This window comes from Sminthopsis crassicaudata, chromosome 1 (assembly GCF_048593235.1).
Source record: "Sminthopsis crassicaudata isolate SCR6 chromosome 1, ASM4859323v1, whole genome shotgun sequence".
Classification (NCBI taxonomy): domain Eukaryota; kingdom Metazoa; phylum Chordata; class Mammalia; order Dasyuromorphia; family Dasyuridae; genus Sminthopsis; species Sminthopsis crassicaudata.
Window position 1 is genome coordinate 438,909,962 of NC_133617.1, and position 21,013 is coordinate 438,930,974.

A 21,013-nucleotide genomic window follows, 5' to 3' on the forward strand; every position below is an offset into this window, starting at 1 on the left:
CTCTAACTGAATGAGACCATTTAACTTGGGGAGGGCATTGTATGGGAAAAGTATGCTTTTCCCAGGGGAGAGCTTGAGACCCTGAATCTCTCTTCTTTTGCAGATTAAAGGGAACACAGTTTCAGGGTTCACCCCCATCACTAAGACTCCTCTGGTACGACTATCCTAATCACCTCTTTGGATGTCACATGAAAAATGAGAGTAATAAAATGAAGTCTCCAATCATTTCTAATTTGAACCTTGCATGATTCTGTGATTTTCAAGACTGATTTTACTCCCAAAGTTTCCATAATTTTTAAAAAGAAATTCTTACCTCTCATCTCTTCTTCTCTGGTCAGATGCATCTCTCCCAGACAATAGGCCCCATGTATCATCAATAAAAAATTTGGGGTCTGAGTTCCTCTGTAGTCATCCATCCCCCACTTTAGACAGATTGCATTCTTCTAGTTTGAGTACAATGATTGGCTTAATTTGAATGAGATCTTGCTGGATATAGTATACTATTCCCCTTTTCTGGGTATAATGTGCCCTTTTTAGATTTTGCAGTTTTGCTAATCATTGAAAAAAAAAAAATGCCAAGAAAGTAGCACACAGAGACAAAGCACTTCCTCAGGATAAAGATGGCCATGGTGTCCTGTTTTCCAGGTGCTAATTTGAAAGGAGAGCTCTGGAACTCATGATGGGGAAACCCTTATTATCAGGGTTACTTTTGGATTGCTTGACAAATAGTCTTGCTATGGCCTAGCCAACAGAAATAAGGATTTTGCTAATCACCATGAACAGAAGGGATATCTTTCACTAAAGTGACCCAGCATTGTACTAAGATGACTGGTCTATGAAAAGACCTTAGAGCCTGAGGCTTTACCTTTCTCTTTCCTGTCACCTGCTTCCTGGAAGAAAAGGTCTACCTCTTTCTCTTTGTTGTCATCTGCTTCCTCAGAAGTAAAGCACTGCAGAACTCAGCAAAGAAATTAATTAGAAATACCAGGCTAAAAATCTGTATCCTCTCTGAAAGAGTATAATATCATTTCAACAGGGAAATTAGCCCAGCAGAAAACCAATCTAGCTGGGAAGGGGCCTAGTTTAATTCCATATCACTGTTCAATGCTGACAAACTCATCATTGAGATTTTATACAATCTTTCCCTGAGGAAAAGAACAGACATCACTCAGTTCCAGAGTTATGAGTAACCCTGACAATATGTACCTCAAAACCATGGTACTTTTAATTTTGTTCCCCCTTTCCCTAGTAAGCATTATGCCTGTTGGAGAGAGAATATACTATAGAAACCTAGATTAAACCATAACAGATTTTTTGATTTACTAAATTCCAGATCCCCTATTATTATACTACCCCCCCACCCCTGCCCATCAATAACTATGTTTCCTCAGTGATGCTTGATATTAAATTCCCTTTTAAAAAACTAAGGTGATGAGGAACTGCTATCAGAAAGAAGAGTCAAAAAGTAAGCACCCTTTGGGGGGGGGGGGGTAGGAGAAAGGTCCTGACAACTGAAAATTCCAAAAACTAGAGGATATAGTTGGCAGCACAACCATAAGGGATGTCAGTTGTCAAGCTACCAGGAGACACCCTGTTTTCCAGAACTTAAGGCCCAACAAGCAAGTTGTATCCTGAGCTTGGCATAACAACAATCCTTTGCAATGATTTCAACCACAGCAAAATACCAGAATAGTTTCTGATCATGGAGTCTGGCTGTGGATCAAACCTCTCACATTGTTGCATCACCCCTCATTGTCAGGGCTACAGGTCACCACATAGCAAAGCTATAAATATTGAGATCTTCCCACTCTCCCATTCTCATTAGAGGTGGGACTTTGGCACATGTATCCTTGTTTGCAAGCTGTCTTCTTCACTTTTTTTTTTCCTCCTCTCTGAGGCTGGGGTTAAGTGACTTGCCCAGGGTCACACAACTAGGAAGTGTTAAGTGTCTGAGATCAGATTTGAACTCGGGTCCTCTTGAATTCAAGGCTGATGCTCTATCCACAGCGCCACCTAGCTGCCCCCTCCTTCACTTTTAAGTTAAACTGCTAGGGAATAGGATAATAATGCACCAGTTGAGGATCCCAACATTAACACTTCTATTTGATTCCTGATTCTCTTGTCTCTAGCCCACTTTGTTTGGTTCCAGTCTCCCACAGGTAAGAACGAGTCCAGTTTCTAGTTCAGTTGAGAAGAGTTAACCCCAAAAGTAGTATCACAAGGTAGGGTTTGTGAAAAAAGATAAGGTTAACCTGGATTTTGTAGCTTTGATTACATAAATATAATTTTAGTTAGCATGAATTGGCTAGCAGATACAAGATGTTGCAGAATACCTTTTGTAAGAGACATGTCAATCTTTCCAGACATTCCAGTCAATGGTCATTGACTTAGCTTTTAGCACTCAAGAATTGTCATTTCTTCTTTCCACGGGTTCCAGGTAATTTCCTAATGCATGCCATTGTGATCTCAGACAAAACTTCCACAGACTTCTTCCTAATCTTCCAACCATTGTATGATATAGAGAATTGCTTCAAAAGTGAAAGGGACAGAATTCAAAATAAAATCCCAGGCTATTCCTTATAAGTTTCCTTATTCTCTAATATATTTCCCACCACATTTCCTTCAATGGGGTAACTACCACCCTCAGTTCCAAGAGAGATTTAATTCCCTCATTCTAGTGGCCAAAGTGAGTAGTGAAAACCCTTCTGCCATCAAATGTACTAAGAGTAGAAATAGAACTTTGCTACATAATCAAAGAGAAAATAAAGCAAAAGTACCTGCAAAGTTTAGATGACTACATTTAGAAAAATGAAGAATTACTCATTTATCGGGGTTTCATCCTATTTCCCAATAAGACCTAGCACCATCTCTCTCTCTCTTTAAACTATCTAGTTCTTTATCTGATAAAAGGTAAGAGAAACAGAGAGAAGTGGGGAGGGTAAAGAGTCATGGTCCTAAGAGCTTTCTTCCAATGCTGCTATATAGAAAGGTTTTGGGAAGTCATCCAGGTGAAAAGGAGATATACATAAGGGAAGAAAGTAATAACTTTAAACTTGAGCAGCCAGCATTCTTTCCTTGTGCCTTGTCAACTCAATACATTGCAGTTTTTTACTTTAAAAAATAATTTATAACATCACAAAATAAGCAAGTTACTTTATTCATCCTTTGGATTTCACTTTTATATACAACTACAACTCACTGTAACCCCATTTGGGCTTTTCTTGGCAAAAACACTGAAGTTTTTGCCATATTTTTCTCCAGCTTACAGATAAGGAACTGAGGCAAACTTGATCACACAGCTGGAATGGTCTAATTTAAACCATAATCTTATTGACTGGTATAGCTCTCTATCCACTATGCCACCTAGATGCCTTTATTGTAAAATTAGTCCATGTTATATGAGGATCAATAGAAGGAACTTGTAATGTTTGTCCTAGAGAAAACGAGGTTCAGCGAAAACATGCTATTTCTCTTTAAGTATTTAGAAAGCAGTGATATGTTGTAAAAAAAAGAAAAAGAAAAAAAATTAAGACTTGATCTGCTTAGCCTGAGAGGGAAGAAGTAGGAACAATGGCTGATGGGAAAAGCAGAGAGGCAAATTTAAATTGGATATGAAGAAAATTTTCTATGACTTAAAACATTGAATGAGTTGTCTTAGGAAGTAGTGGGATCTTTCTTTCTGAAGATCTTCAAGCAATGGCTGGTAACTATTTTTTTCAGTTTATTGTAGTACTAACTCTTTTTCATTCAATCAACAAGTATTTATTAAGTAGCTAAGATGGTCCAGCACTATGCTAAATGCTCAGGAAATAAGTAAAAAGAAAGAAACAAACTCTACTCACAATGAGGTTACTTTCTAATTAGGGAGAACTACAATACACATACATAAGAAGAAATATAAACTTAATAAATACAAATGTATACAAGCATTTAAATTACATAGTTCAGAAGGGACAACATAAGTAGATTGAGGGGATTTAAGAAGGGCCTCATGCAGAAAATGGTGTTGGAGCTGTACTTTTAAGGAAGAGAGAGGCTATATGAGGATAAAAAGAAAATACTTGTAGAGATTGGGCATTACCAATGTGAATATATGGAGGTAGGTTCCAAGACTCCTTCCAATTCTGAAATTTTTTGAATTGTATATGAACTGAACCATATTAACTCCTAGCTGTAAGAAATATATGATATAACTCGCATCCTCTGTATGGTAACCTTAATAGCCACGTTTAATTTGTTGAAAAGAAGAATTGTTTTGAAGTATTTAACTGGCTATAATTGTTTTGCACACAAATGGCATTGCTGATTATAAATAAGCTTTCTCTACCCAGCCCTGCCAGAAGATAACTTCTGTATTTATCTTATACAATATTATTTTCTGTTTCTTATTTCTTTTCCATTTAACTTTGGCTTCTGAAAAGACTATATATAGAAATGTTGTTTCAGATCTAAGTTCCAGTGTTTGAAGGCTAGGAAGGAGTCCTACCCATAAAGTGTATTTAGTCACCAATCTTGTGCTTCAATCTCACTCCTAATTATTGAAAAGGAATTCATAAAGAGGGGGAAAATACCACTCATGTTTCAAATTAACAGGAAGGCTTGCATGAAGATAGGATTGTAACAATTTGTCTACTTCTCAGCCTGCTAAACTGAGAAAAAGGTTATAAACTATTAAAAATTAGAAATTTGGAAGTACATAATAGTTTAAAAAGAAAAAAGTTCAATTTGAGAAGTTGTTTTTATTTTAGTTCCATGTTTGGCAGTTCTAAGATTTCAAAATCAAAAATAGAACTAAACTTGCTGGTTAAAGTTCCCTAAATTTCTTTAAAAAAAAAAAAAAAAAAAAAAAAAACACCAGAGGTTTCAATATTACAGACTTTTATAAGCAATGAAAAGCAAAAGTACATTGAAAAGTGTTTGTATTTTTCCGGTAATGTTCTGGGCAAAAGTGAATTTTCTAAGACCACATTTTTTTGCTACTGCTCAGAATGACTTGAAATCTTTTTGTTTGTTGTAAACAAAGAACTTGATATTTGGTTCCAACTCTATTGTCTCAAACTGTAATAAGTCATCCTCTAGTAGGAGTTTGTTATCTGTAATTGCTAGCACCATCTGATTCCAATCATATAGGACAATGTTCATTCACAGCAGGATTTTAAATTGTTCATTTCAATTTATAGATAAGTTTTATTGAATTTGATGCAATCGCCTCAAAATCATTGAATGGTAAAGAAAAATAAGAGCTGGTAAATAAAACCCAAGAAAAAAATGTTACCAAACTGTTTGAAAATCACCTCTGCCACTTTTTGCCTGTATGAACTTCCATTAATCCTTTAACTTCTTGGGCTTTAACTTTCTTCATTTGCCAAATGAAAGGGTTAAACTAGATGACTTCCAAAATGCCTTTTGGCAATAAATCTATGAAACTGAAAAACATCTACTACTTTGCTTTATTAATAATTTATCATGTTGCCATTTAAAAATGTTTTCAAATGATAATACAGTTCCTTTACAATTCAACATCCCTGCCAGAGATTCATTTTAGTAAACCTTAAACTATTCCATTCACATTCAATGAATGAATCACTAGACTGAGGAATTAGACATGTGAATTGTGTTTCTCTCTTAAATCTTTCATTGAATTGTGTTGAAACATGAAGAAAACCATTTTTGTTTTGTTTAGTAGTTTTCTAGTGAAGTGTAAGGAATTGGAAAAGACAACTCAGTGCTCACAATTCAACAAATTAAAAAAAAAAAGAGACAGGAAGCAAAATTAACAAGAACAACAAAAGTTTTCTAGGATGATAGGGGCAAGAATTAGGGACACAGATTCATGATTCTTATTCTGTATTATGGACTCCTTTTCAAGAGTTCCTTGGAGCAAGCCCAATTTGGGAGAGAAGCAGCATCTGGACCTCATTTTCCTTATCTATAAAATGAATGTATTAGTTTAAAAAAAAATCACAGAGATTCCTTCTAGTCCTAAGGTTCTGTTATTTTCTAAGACCTGCTTGCCTACTTCTGTTACTTGTAACTTTCTGTACTCCTAAGCATTTACATTTTCCCCCCTTACCTTGGAGTTTTTGATTACTGAACTTCAGTGCACCCAAGTTCAGGCTACAGAGAAGTAAAGGTCATCTGGTTCATTCCCTACTCTTCTAATTTATATTACCAACAGAGAAATAAGAATTGAATCTATTTTTAAGTCTTCTAAAGAAGAAATTCCCACCTTTATTAATTTTATTTTGTTAAATATATTTAACCCATCAATGAGGAAATTCTTCCTCTTAGTCTATTTTTTTTTGTTTTTTTTCCCCCTCATTTCCAACTCTCCATGACCCCATTTGGAATTTTCTTGGCAAAGATACTAGAAGGGTTTGCTATTTCCTTTTCCAGCTCATTTTGCAGATGAAGAAATAAAGGCAAACAATTAAATGACTTCTCCAGGGTCACACAGCTAGTCAATGTCTGAGGCCAGATTTGAAATTGGCAAGATAGTTTTCCTGACTCTAGGCCCAGCAGTCTATCCACTGCATCAACTAGCTACCCAAATTCTTCCTGATATTAGCCCTATTAAGATGATTTCCTACTTTCTTCTATATCTAGTAAAGATGAATAGTATAAGACCTAAATACTACTGAAGATCATTAACACATGGATCTTTGGTTTTTGCTTCTCCAGAGTTAATTGTCTAATAAGTTTGAGTTTTCCTTATATGCCTATCTTCTAATCTTTATATCATCTTTGTGGTTCTTCTTTGATTTTTCTCTTTATCTTTCTCTGAATTCTGTGCATCTTCTTTCATTATTAAAAATTACATTTTGAAGTATCTATATGTGTGTATATATACATGTGTGTGTATGTGTCTGTATTATACCTATACATTTTTTTTCCTTTGAGGAGAGTGGTTGAGATGGGGAGAGAATGGATTGAGAGAGAGGAAGAGTACATTTTTTTCTGATTACAAATCAAAAGTGGACGAGCCTTTAAGTCTAAGGAGGCCTAATCTCAAATCCTGCTTCCTTCACCTTCTAGTAGAATTATTATTTACCCTCTAAATGCTCCCAGGCAAATTTGTAAGATTTAATTACAGTTTAGCCAAAGAAACTGAATTTTTTGGAGGCAGTTTCCTAACTTAGAGTTCCCTATAACAATACCTAAACCTTCCCTATACCCATCCAAAAGAAAAAAAAAATCTGGACATATATTATGATTTTGCAAAACTAAGTATTTCTCTGAAATCATGGTACCCAAATCCATTAATCTAATGAGAAAATGCTGTTTTTAGAGAATCAACAAAATTTCATGTAAATGAAATTATAATTAAATTCTTATTGGTGAATATTTTCCATTAATAAGTAGTGCGAATTTTTTCTGAAAATTGTAGTTGAAAAACAAATGGTGATTGTGAGTTAAATTGAACATGAGAATATTGACACAGACATTTTCTTTCTCTCTAGAAATCAAGTGTGAAACTCCCATCCAGTTTAAGAATGGGAGAATTGAATATGAAAATAATACATTTGGTCTAAGAGTGATATACTCCTGCAATAAAGGATATACTCTAGAAGGAGAGACAGTTGCAGAATGCACTGAAAATGGAAGTTGGAGCTACCCAACACCTTTCTGTAAAGGTGAGTGATGACTTTAGTACTGATGGTGTTTTTATTCAGTTTGGAAATTCCATATGAATAGTTTCATCCTAATCCCAAATCTCTGTTAATAAATTAAAGGAGAGATGGACTCAGCAGTAGAAAAAATTATATTCATCTGTTAATGGAATTAATGCACACCTTTAAATCACTTAATTCAGATTTCTTAAAACAGTACAAAATATATTTACTAATTTATTTAATAGAGAGATTTACTGGGACCAAATGGATCCATGGTTTGGTCCCAGGGCTGAATGAGACTATCCTCTCAAAGAATGTAGCAGTGAATGTCCGATACAATATTCTTTTATAGGGTTACAAGAGGGAGGTACTTGAATGGGGCAGGCACCTAGGATGACATATGGAAGGAGGTAGTAGAGGTTCCTGATATTCTAATGATGTCTAAAATGGATAAAGACCTTTATCCCATCAAACATTAAGAGGGAATGATCATAGCCTAAGGTCTAAAATATAAGACCTTTATCCTAATATTAAGAGGGAATGATTATAACCTGAGGCAGAGTAACTGAATAGAACAATTAGGGAAACTGAGTCAGGACATTAAAAGGGAACTGTGGCACAACACTACCATCTGGAACCAAATAGAATAAGCCTTATCTCCCTTTTGGTAAGAATCCTTCAATTACTAAATGATAGCTGTCCCAGTTCCTTCAACAAATTCTTTTATATTGTAAAAGTAATATCTTCACCTGACACTTTTTTACTATACATCTGTTCTAAAATCAAGTTGTGGTGTCCACAACTAATCATAGTACTCTAGCTCTTCAATAAAAATCTCAGTCTTTGTCAGAAGATGTATCAATGAATATATAAACCAATACCATAATTACAAAAGAAAGAGGAGACTCTGTCAAGTCATTAGAACAATTAACAATAGAATAAAAGCAGACAATTTCTGAGACTAAGATCCATGATACACCTATGACCAATTTAGAAAGTCCCAGAAGAGAAGAAAAAGGAAATGACTTATTCCTGCTCCTAATCCTCCTTAAATCAATTGTAGTCAGTCATTGCAAGGAGAAGGAAAGAGAATTAAAGGAAGGAACATATATTTTGGGATAAATTAAGTTATATGTGCTATAGTAAAGATTCAAAGCTTTTTAGTAAATACACAATATATAGGGGACCCATTTTTTTTTTTACTTTGCCCAAGATTTACAAATATCTATCTTAGTTTGGTTGAACTAGCTTCTTTCTCCCTTTATTCACAACATCCATCTCACTCTTGTCTGCTTCCTCCAGTGTCTATTTTTCTCTCAACCTTGTTATTCCCTCCTGGATGAGCCTCTTACTGGATCACCACTAGAAACTTTGAATCAGGTATTTTCAACCTGGTTAATGAGGACACAAGGTAGGAAGAAAAGTCCATGCCAGGAAATCAGAATGCCAATGTTAAAGTAATTAAGGAATTAAGAAACCAAGTAATTATATCCAAGCAGTGATTTACTTGGCTATGCATTCAGTTGCAAAACAAATCTAGTAGCCAAGGAAGAAAAGCTTGGTTAATATACAATTTGGAGGGAGTCAAAAAAAGGAAACACAAGAATATGGGGATTGAGACAGCCAGCTTCTCATCAGTGGAAGAAGGTTGAGAGAAACTGAAGTGAGAAGAAAAAGGGTATTCTTGTAACATTCTTTAAATTATGTCACAGTAAGGAGGGGGATTGCTCTTGTGAAACCTCCTAAATCAAGTGACTCACATGAAATTGAAACTTAACTTTATAAAATGCTGACTAAAAGCAAAATGGAATCACTAATGCTGATTTTTAATATAACATTTCCTTCTTTGAACCTGGGATTCTAAATTAGGAATTTTTAAACAGAGTGACAGTCTGCCTTAAGGGGCACTTTTACAGTGGAGAAAGAGGCACCAAGAATATAAGCAATTCAAAATGTTTATTCTCTCTAAGGAAATAAACCTTGTTAAATAGATTCTGTAGGTAAATTAAGTCAGGCAGCAGATCACACTAGTTAGAGGGCTCATCTAGACTAATTTGAAAGGAGAGATTTACATTTTACCAAAAAACTCTGCAAATTAACATAAAATAACTTCATATCCTTATAATCTGATACCCACTCCCAATATGCATTTAATAGAACATTTTATTTTGAGTTCCAAATATCCCTGATAATTGTCTGATCCCTAGAAATATGTTCTCTTGAATATTCTAGAATAAGTTTCATTCTCAGTACAGCTCTGAAAGGGGCTTAACTTGGAAAATGAGCTTTTGGATTGAAAATGAACTCTTGAAATTATCAGACAGAGACTTGAAAATAGGAAAATAATTTCATTTTCTTTATATTTATTTATGCAATCTTTCATATCAAATCTTTGATCCAGTTTTGAGAACTTGCTACTAAAACATACTCAAAGCCTGTATGTTTCATTAGAAACATTTGGAAACCAATCATAAAACATAGTCTCCTCTCTTTCTCTCTCTCTCCTCTCTTTCTCTTTCATACACTTCTCTCTCACACACACATGTCTCTTTCTTTCTTTCTTTTTTTTTTTTTTAATAGTTTTTATTTACCACATATATGCACGGGTAATTTTACAACATTGACAATTGCCAAACCTTTTGTTCAAAATTTTCCCCTCCTTCCCACCACTCCCCAGAAGGCAAGTCGACCAATACATATTAAATATGTTAGAGTAGAAATTAAATACAATATATGTATACATGTCCAAATAGTTGTTTTGCTGTACAAAAAGAATAGGACTTTGAAATAGTGTACAATTAGCCTGTGAAGGAAATCCAAATGCAGGCAGACAAAATTAGAGGGATTGGAAATTCTATGTAGTGGTTCATAGTTATCTCCCAGAGTTCTTTTGCTGAGTGTAGCTGGTTCAGTTCATTACTGCTCTATTGGAACTGATTTGGTTCATCTCATTGTTGAAGAAGGTCTCGTCCATCAGAATTGATCATCATATAGTATTGTTGTTGAAGTGTATAATGATCTCCTGGTCCTGCTCATTTCACTTAGCATCAGTTCATGTAAGTCTCTCCAGGCCTTTCTGAAATCATCCTGCTGGTCATTTCTTACAGAACAATAATATTCCATAATATTCATACACCAGTGTGTGTTTCTTAAAGAAGACAGAATCTGATCTTTGTTGATTTCTCAAAATTTCTAATTTGAAAACTTTTATATCTTTGCTTCATTCCCCTGTTTTGAAAATATTATCCCCATATCACCCTGAAAGAATGAGCTACCTCAAGATATTAATTTCATATGTGAATTTATAGCTAGTAGCAAGGGGATGGCCAAGCTAAGAACTCATTTACCTAGTTATATAGAATATGGAATTGATTACAAAATCAGATTTAAAAGAGTAAGAGCTTTCATACATATCTTTCTCTATATATAATATATATGTGTACATATATAAAACATTATAATTACTCAGAACTATTTTAGTATTAACCTATTAATTAATTAATTAATTAAATATTGGAACAATTCACCTGCCCTGATTATAGAAATTTGCTATGAAAGGAAAAGGAGGGATCTTGTTAAGGCTGGATCAAGACTATCCTTTCTAGGATATAAAATGAAATTATAAAAATGATAACAGGCAATTTGATGCCTGACAAGAGTCATAATTAACAACTAGTCACACAACAAAGTTCCACATTTATTCACAAAGTATTGGAAATTAGACTCAGAATTGATTAGATGGGAAAGGAAATGTTACAATGGGAAACTGAGTCAGGAAGCTCTTACTTTAGCCTAAGCTAAAGTCTTCTCTTTAACGTTCCCAAAGGACAGACATCTACCCATAACAGTTCTCAGATTGTACTCCATTTGGGCATCACAAGGTATTTCCCTTGCATGTTGGATTATTGGCCTCATAACAACTCAGATACTCATTCCTGAATCCAAAATTTAAAATAACTTAATTATAGCCCCTAGAGATTTAATTTCAATCAGCAAAATTTTACTAATCACAGCTTAAGAACAGGTGGCACAATGAATAAGTTGGGCCTGGAATCAGAAAGAAATCTTTGCAAGTTCAAATCTGGGGTCAGTTACTGACTAGTTGTGTCCCTGGTATGTGACTTTGAGAATCACTTAACCATGTCTCCCTTAGTTTCTTCACCTTTAAATGAAATGGAAAAGGAAATAGTAAAAGATTCTACCATCTTTGTCAAGAAAACTACAAATGGAGTCATAAAGACTCAGAGGATGGCAATTATTCTTTTTCTCATATTGCAACAATAGTTAATAATGATTAACAATTAACATCTTATTCACTCTTCATTTATAGCTTAAGAATAATTACATCCTGAAGTTTCACAGTGAACTCATGATAAGTGATGCCAAACCCTAGGAAAAAATGTTGCTAAACCTTTCATCTTTATTGCCTGTTCACAGATAAGGCAAGATTGAAATGTTTAAATCTAAGGTCTATTGTTACTAAGTTTGTTTGGAGATGTAACTTCAATACAAATTATTTATTAGGGGTTTTCATAATTTTCATAAGTGATAACCAAATAATCCATCAGATAAAAATCACTCTCTACTATAAGGAAACTAGTAAATTTCCCCACTTTAGCTGGGTGTGTTCCCAATTTTTCATACTTCAGTACTTATTTTTAGAATGTTATCAGTAGGGCTGATAAGATTTATGACCTTGTTCAAGGAAAAAGTCTCAAGGAACCTCATAGATAAGGATAATTTAAGAGATCTTTACTGTATTTTTTTTAATACTAAGTTATTATTATTTTAAAAACTAGACATACCCAATTAAATCTATAAATTTCCAAACATTTTGACCACATTCTTTAACAACCAATTTATCTAACAGTATCCAAACTAAAAGAAAAGTTACTTTTCCAAATTTCACAAGATAAGAAAAAATTTAGAACACAATAACAGCATGAGTGATATTATGTATTTAAAACATGAAACAAATGTATTGCCAGGTTGGTGTCATCAATTTAGTTGAATACATTTCCAAAGTACCTTACGTAGAAAATTTCTTTTTTTTGTTTTTTTATATTAGTCATATCTAAAATCTATTATAGAGTAATCTAGCAATGAGCAATTACATTCAATTAAAGAAATAAAGTGTTTAGGATTTTTAAAAAAATCTGTGGGAGGGGCAGCTAGGTGGCACAGTGGACAAAGCACCAGCCCTGAATTCAGGAGGAGTCGAGTTCAAATCTGATCTCAGACACTTAACACTAGCTGTGTGACCCTGGGCAAGTCACTTAACCCCAGCCTCAGAAAAAAATAAAAAATAAAAAATCTGTGGGATACTTTATCCCCTGAAACTTTGCTTTGCACTCTCACTTTTAATTAACCTTTCTGAGATATTTCTTAGGAGTCTGGAATATTAAGTTTGAGCTTTTTTTTTTTTAAAGCAAATATTTCCTCCTAATCCTTGAAAGGAGGTGAGAAGTGTTATGTCCTTTGGTCTCAGTATTTTTTGAGTTAATCATCTCTGTTTTTGCTGATTAGTGGACTAGTTGTCTTGTAGGTTTATCCTATCTGCTACTGATTGTTACTTGTGGCATTATTTTTGGTGAATGTGGCTGATAAGAACAGAAGTTCAAATACTGATTCTGCTACTTATTACCAATGTGACTTTGAAGATGTTTCCTTAACTTCTTTTTACCGCTCTTTTTCTCTGTATTATGAAGCTTAAATGACCTCTGTGATTCCATACAGTTCTAAATCTGAGATTCTATGATCTTCCTTTTCTATTACTTTTTTTTAAATGGAAACTAAGAGTCTTTTGAAATACGGTTTTTATCCTGCTTCCAAATGACCCTAGGCAAGTCATCTAACACTCTGGGCCTCAGTTTCCTCATCTGTGAACTTGGACTGGGTGGCCTCTAAGGTCATATCCAACCACAGACCTATGTTATGATGTTAGATGTATATGTTAGATCTTCAAAAGACCATTCAATTTGTAATTAGTTTCAGGCACTTGATTTATTCATGGACATTGTATATAGTTTGCTACTTTCGAATTCAGATTTTTCTGTAACTATCTGAGTTACCTACATAAATAATCTTACACATCCAATTTATTTTTTATTTATTTTATTTTTTTTTCCCTGAGGCTGGGGTTAAGTGACTTGCCCAGGGTCACACAGCTAGGAAGTGTTAAGTGTCTGAGACCAGATTTGAACTGGGGTCCTCCTGACTTCAGGGCTGGTGCTCTATCCACTGCACCACCTAGCTGCCCCCTACACATCCAATTTAATATTAAAATTATTTTTCTTGGAAATCCTAAATTGTAAAGGCAAGAAAGAAAGAGAGAACAAGAGAACAAAGGAAATTAACAGAAAAAAATACAATGAGTTTTTTCTTCCTATTTTATAGCAAATCCCTGTCCTGTACCTTTTGTAATCCCTGAGAATGCTCTTCTTTCCGAGAAGGAATTTTATGTTGGTCAGAATGTATCTATCATGTGCCGAGAAGGCTATCTGCTACGAGGCCAAGCTGTTATTACCTGTAATCCTGATGAGACCTGGACACCAACAAGTGCTAAATGTGAAAGTAAGTATACCAATGGAATCTAATTAAATCAATCATAATCTGTATTCCAAATGTTAGGTGACTTTGTCAAATCCCATAACCTAACTATACATTGTGCTTCAGTATTGGCCTTTTATAGGAGAGAAGTGGCAATGGGAGAGAAGGGAGAGGAACCTTTGAGCCAGAAAGATATGGTTTCAAGTTTTATCTCTGACACCTATCTGTGGAGTCTTAGGCAAATCATTTAACTTTGTAGTACTTTAAACAATTCTTTAAAACTCTGACCTTTGTCTTGCCACTGGACTCCTGTTGACTTTGGGGTGAGAGTGAGGCTGATGACTTTGCACTACTCTGCCTCACTTAAATACAATTCACTTGAAGTCAAGACTTCACCTTCCTGATAGCATTGATTCTTGTTGAGAACAAAGGAGAACCACAATAACAAAACTGTTGGATGTACCAACTTGAATTGGTAGAAGGAATTTTCTTACCTTGGGTTCTTATGTAATTCGAGAGAAACTGAGAAAGATAGAGATTAGACAGTATTTAATATTTTATTTGAAGGGGAGAGATTTACTGGGACCAAAAGGTTTGGTCCCAGGGCTGACTATCAGTTCCAAGAATCTAGCAACCAATGAGAGTTCTCAATGATATATGACATGCAAGTGGCTCCACCACAGGGGTAGGCCGAGGCAGAGACTGAGGCAGAGCACTGAGAAAGGGAATGGGACTATCAATCTGGTTCTGACAGGGCTGGGGGAGGCACAGTACATTCTGATAAATTGGGATGACATAATGGGGCGAGGTACTGGACATTCTGATGATGTCTAAGATAGAAGGTCTTTCTCCTTATCTGGATCATGTGATTAGGAAAAAGGAATGGTGTTGCAGGATTGAACAGAACAATTAGGACTGGGGCAAAACAATTCAGGGAAACTGAGGCAGGAAAATTAGGGAAACTGAGTTAGAACAATAAAAGGGAACTATGACACAACAATAATCATATCGTCTAAAAAAAATTTAAGGATATTCACATGATGATTAATATCAGTTAACTGAGAAACTACAAGAACAACAAAATCCTATTGTGAATTAGTAATGTCCTTAAATGTGTTTGTATCACAAATCCATCTAGATATATTCAAAAAGTACATAAAATTTTTAATCTATCAAGCTCATATTGGTTAATGGACTTATGGATGCCAGATAGTATTATTATTCTACAGCCTCAGAGGGGTCCACAATTAGGAATAATTAAATTAGCCAGTCTCTAAGGACTTTTCCAATTCTAATATTCTGTGCTAGATTCAAAGATTAAAGAGAATACGATTACAAAATGCACCCCAAAATGAGAGGGTTTTTTTTGTTTGATTAGACATATTTGCTAGAAGATTTTCCTTTTTAAAAAAATTTGGAGTGGGGCTATCAATTGGAAGAAAGGAAGAAAAGAAGAAGAGAGGAAGGGAAAAAGAAAAGCAGGAAAAACTGAAGGAAAGAATCTCTGGTTATTTTTTTTGTTTGTTTTAAATATATAACAAAGAACATAAGAGAACACCAGGAAGAAAGACACTCAAGTAGGACAACTTAGCTACATGCTAAATTTATTATATATTTAAACAGAAGGAAAAAAAAAACCTGTGTGTAGCATAGATTTGAAATTACATAATTATCTTTTTCAATTTTACTACTTTATCTGAAGATAAGTTCAGAAATTTAAGAATTTAAATTTAAGAAATTAATTTCAGAAATATAAAAGAAACGTCTAAGAAAAAGAAAACAAAATGTGTTCCATTCAACATACTCTCTGGATCAATTTAAAATGTTTCTCTTTCTTGATCATTAATGGCACAGCCAACAAACTACTCTGGATATATCCCAAGAAGTCATTTAGAACTCACAACAGCAGTTTCTGACATACTACCTTATGGCACTTTTGTTAATATTTAAATTATAGTTTAAACCTTCTATACATCGCACACCTTCATATGTTACCTCCTATCTCTCCAATTAGATTATAAACTCTTTGAGGATTGAAACTGGGTTTTATATGTTTTTTCTCTCTCCATAACCCTTAAGGTCATGCTTTGTACAGAATTTGGAATTGGAAAATTTGGGTTAGTATGACTATGGCCAAGTCCTTTTCTTATCTGGGCCTCAGTTTCTTAATCTCTTGAAAAAATGGAACTCTAAAATCCTTTCCAACTCCCAACTATATAAGTATCTATTGTATGAAAGATATTGACAGGTACAGTGGCCAAAGAAGGAGCTTAGTTCTAGCAAGAGAGATAAGGTAGCTACAAATAACTTTAGTGTGGTGTGATTTAAAGTAAGTGATAAATGGGTGATAGAAACAAGGGGGCAGCAAGGTTCTATTATAGAAATTTCACCTGTGAATGCACTTGAAGTGTTGCTAATTTGTCTTATGAAAACACAGCCTCCAGCTTCTCAAATAGATATACAAAAATTTAAGTAGAAATATCAATCAAGTTGACAAAATGTTCCCTCTAAAGCTAGTATCCATTTTTTTCAATAAGACATTTCATTATTAACATCTTATCCTATGATTCTTCATAATTATTTTTGTATTGTATTTCAGCCTCTTCAATACTGCAGTGTACCTTTCCACTGCCTACTGAGTGATATTTTAAATTCTTTACATATTGTATTCCATGTTTTATAGTCTGTAGTATGCTGCAGTTGGTTTTTGCCAACTCACTAGAGCAGATTGTTAAATTTTTATTATTTATGATTTGTTTGTTTTCATGTAAACAGGATTGGAAAGTACTGCAATCCATGGCTTTATTTACTGTTTGGTTAAATGTTTAGACTGAAGAAAATTTTGGAGAAAATGATAATAATACAGATTAAACTTTAAAATGCCAAACATATATTTTCCCCATAGTTGCTAAATATTTACCAAAACCACCCCTAAAGTAAAAATTTATGGTATTAAGATATATTCAATTAGGGGCAGCTAGGTAGTGCAGTGAATAGAGCACCAGCCCTGAATTCAGGAGGACCCGAGTTCAAATTTGGTCTCAGACACTTAACACTTCCTAGCTGTGTGACCCTGGGCAAGTCACTTAACCCCAGCCTCAGGGGGGGAAAAAGATATATTCATTTATAAAATATGTTAAAAATTTTTCCTTATTATTCACTCTCACTCATGTGTTAATGTTAAGCTACACCATCCTATGATAGATAGATACTACCTGTTGAAGAGGGATTAATTATGAATATTTAGCATGATTATGCTGCTTGGCACATAGTGTTCCATAGGCATAATTGTACAATCCAAACTCCATGGAGAGAGTTCTCCTTACCAGTCCTGGTAAGAATATAAAATATAATTGGAATATAAATAATAATTCTTAATTTCTTTTTTTTTTTTTTTTTTTTTTTTTTTTTTTTTTTTTTTAATATTTATTTTTATTTTATTTTATAATTATAACATTTTTTGACAGTACATATGCATGGGTAATTTTTTACAACATTATCCCTTGCACTTACTTCTATTCAGATTTTTTCCCTTCCTCCCCCAAACCCCTCCCCCAGATGGCAAGCAGTCTTATATATGTTAAATATATTACAGTATAATTTAGATACAATATATGTGTGTAGAACCGAATTTTTTGTTGCACAGGAAGAATTGGATTCAGAAGGTAAAAATAACAGTTTACGTTCATTTCCCATTGTTCCTTTTCTGGATGTAGCTGGTTCTTTCCATCATTAATCAATTGGAATTGGATTAGCTCTTCTCTATGTTGAAGAAATCCACTTCCATCAGCATACATCCTCGTACAGTATCATTGTTGAAGTGTATAATGATCTTCTGGTTCTGCTCGTTTCACTCAGCATCAGTTGATGTAAGTCTTTCCAAGCCTCTCTATATTTCTCCTGTTGGTCATTTCTTATAGAACAATAATATTCCATAACATTCATATACCATAGTTTACCCAACCATTCTCCAATTGATGGACATCCATTCATCTTCCAGCTTCTAGCCACTATGAAAAGGGCTGCCACAAACATTTTGGCACATACAGGACCCTTTCCCTTCTCTAGTAGTTCCTTGGGGTATAAGCCCAGTAGTAGTATGGCTGGGTCAAAGGGTATGCACATTTTGATAACTTTTTGGGCATAATTCCAGATTGCTCTCCAGAATGGTTGGATTCTTTCACAACTCCACCAACAATGCATCAGTGTCCCAGTTTTCCCACAGCCCCTCCAACATTCATCGTTATTTGTTCCTGTCATCTTAGCCAATCTGACAGGTGTGTAATGATACCTCAGAGTTGTCTTAATTTGCAAATTCTTAATTTCTTAAAGACTTTCTTTTATAGGTTTATAAGCTGACCTCCAATCTTTGAGTGATATCTGACTCTTTAAACCTTATTATGTTAAAAATGGTATAGATATTATTTTAACATGTCATTTTGTAAAATAGTAACACAAGTTCAAAACATTCCTGTGGACAGTACAAATAACTTATCAATTAGTCTTGTAGTGGGCATACCTATAACTGTCTCTTTTGCTTAATTTAGAGATCTCTTGTGGACCTCCAGCTCATGTTGAAAATGCAATTATTCGTGGTATACATTACCAATATGGAGATCTGATAACCTACTCCTGTTATAGTGGATATATGCTAGAAGGCTCTCTTAGAAGTGTTTGCTTGGGAAATGGAACCTGGACATCACCACCTACTTGCAGAGGTATGGGTAGATTCAATAAGTTCTTTTTGGTGTGAATCTCTCAGGAAATCTACATTAAAAAAATTCAAGAGATAGCTTAAGATTAGAACATGTTTAATTTGTTTTTTTCTCTCTCTTTTTTTATTATAGCTTTTTTATTTATAAGATATGTGCATGGGCAATTTTTCAGCATTAACAAATGCAAAACCTTTTGTTCCAACTTTTCCCCTGTTTCCCCCCTCCCTTCCCCCAGATGGCAGGTTGACCAATACATGTTAAATATGTTAAAGTATAAGTTAAATACCACATATGTATACATGTCCATACAGTTATTTTGCTGTACAAAAAGAATCGGACTTTGAAATAGTGTACAATTAGCCTGTGAAGGAAATCCAAAATGCAGGCGAACAAAAATAGAGGGACTGGAAATTCTATGTAGTGGTTCATAATAATCTCCTAGAGTTCTTTCGCTGGGTGTAGCTGGTTCAGTTCATTACTGCTCTATTGGAGCTAATTTGGTTCATCTCATTGTTGAAGATGGCCACATCCATCAGAATTGATCATCATATAGTATTGTTGTTGAAAGTATATAATGATCTCCTGGTCCTACTCATTTCACTCAGCATTAGTTCATGTAAGTCTCTCCAGGCCTTTCCTTAATCATTCTGCTGGTCATTTATTACAGAACAATAATATTCCATAATATTCATATACCACAATTTATTCAGCCATTCTCTAATTGATGGACATCCATTTAGTTTCCAGTTTCTGGCCACTACAAAGAGGGTTGCCACAAACATTCTTGCACATACAGGTCCCTTTCCCCTCTTTAGTATTTCTTTAGGATATAAGCCCAATAAGCAGCACTGCTGGATCAAAGGGTATACACAGTTTGATAACTTTTTGAGCATAGTTCCAAATCATTCTCCAGAATGTCTGGATGTATTCACAATTCCACCAACAATGTATCAGTGTCCCAGTTTTCCTACATCCCCTCCAACATTCCACATTATCTTTCCCTATCATTCTAGTCAATCTGACAGGTGTGTAACAGTACCTCAGAGTTTTCTTAATTTGCATTTCTCTGATTAATAATGACTTGGATCATCTTTTCATATGGCTAGAAATAGTTTCAATTTCTTTATCTGAGAATTGTCTGTTCATATCCTTTGACCATTTATCAATTGGAGAATGGCTTGATTTCTTATAAATTAGAGTCAATTCTCTATATATTTTGGAAATGAGGCCTTTATCGGAACCTTTGACTGTAAAAATGTTTTCCCAGTTTATTGCTTCCCTTCTAATCTTGTCTACATTAGTTTTGTTTGTACAAAAACTTTTCAATTTGATCAAAATTTTCTATTTTGTGATCAATAATGATCTCTAGTTCTTCTTTGGTCATAAATTCCTTCCTGTTCCACAGGTCTGAGAGAACTTGTTTAATTTAGTGATTTATAAATCACTAAATATGTTATTTGAGTATCTATCTATCATGTTCAAGCCATATTATTTTGTGGTGGCCATACAAATATTAGAATGAAACAATCCCTTACCTCAGGGTACCTATATTTTAATGCCAATGCAACAAATACATAGTTAAGGAAACAACAAGTTAACTAGAAGGAGCGGAGAATATTCATGACTGGAGAGATCTAGGAAGGTTTACCAGAAGGTATAGTATCTGACTTGAGGCTTGAAGAAACCTAAAGTTTCTAAGATAAAAAGTTATTAATTTCTAACATATACAGCTGTTGTGGAAGTTACTGTAAGACTTTGTAAAAATAAACATTCTTTCATATGAATGGAAATAGTTTCAATTTCATCATCTGAAAATTGTCTGTTCATATCCTTTGACCATTTATCAATTAGGCCATGATTTTATGTAAGAGCCCAGTTGAAGTATAAAGAAAAAGACATAGTATTCTTGTTTCTATGTCTGTGATAAAGTAGAATGTGTTCACCTTCAAGAAGGAATTGTTTCTGGTTTGCAACAGAACCATAGTGAAATATGGAATAAACTCCATGTTCTTTCTTCCTTTCATACACATGCATAGTAATACCTAGATATCAGATATGTAAGATTTCCCTACACCCAGGCTAATGGAATTGGGCTCACTTAGGATTCATCAGCATCTAAGTTTTTTGGTTTTCTGT

The 21,013-nt window shown here is 34.3% G+C and overlaps 1 protein-coding gene across 1 annotated transcript in view; it reads left to right on the top strand.

The window, feature by feature from the left end:
- The window catches only part of SVEP1 (sushi, von Willebrand factor type A, EGF and pentraxin domain containing 1), a 318,610-nt gene that overhangs the window by 268,387 nt on the left and 29,210 nt on the right, over positions 1 to 21,013 (top strand). The window contains 3 exon segments of the mRNA XM_074280632.1: positions 7,461 to 7,634; positions 14,010 to 14,186; positions 18,710 to 18,880. Of these exon segments, the coding sequence (XP_074136733.1) occupies positions 7,461 to 7,634; positions 14,010 to 14,186; positions 18,710 to 18,880 (522 nt within the window).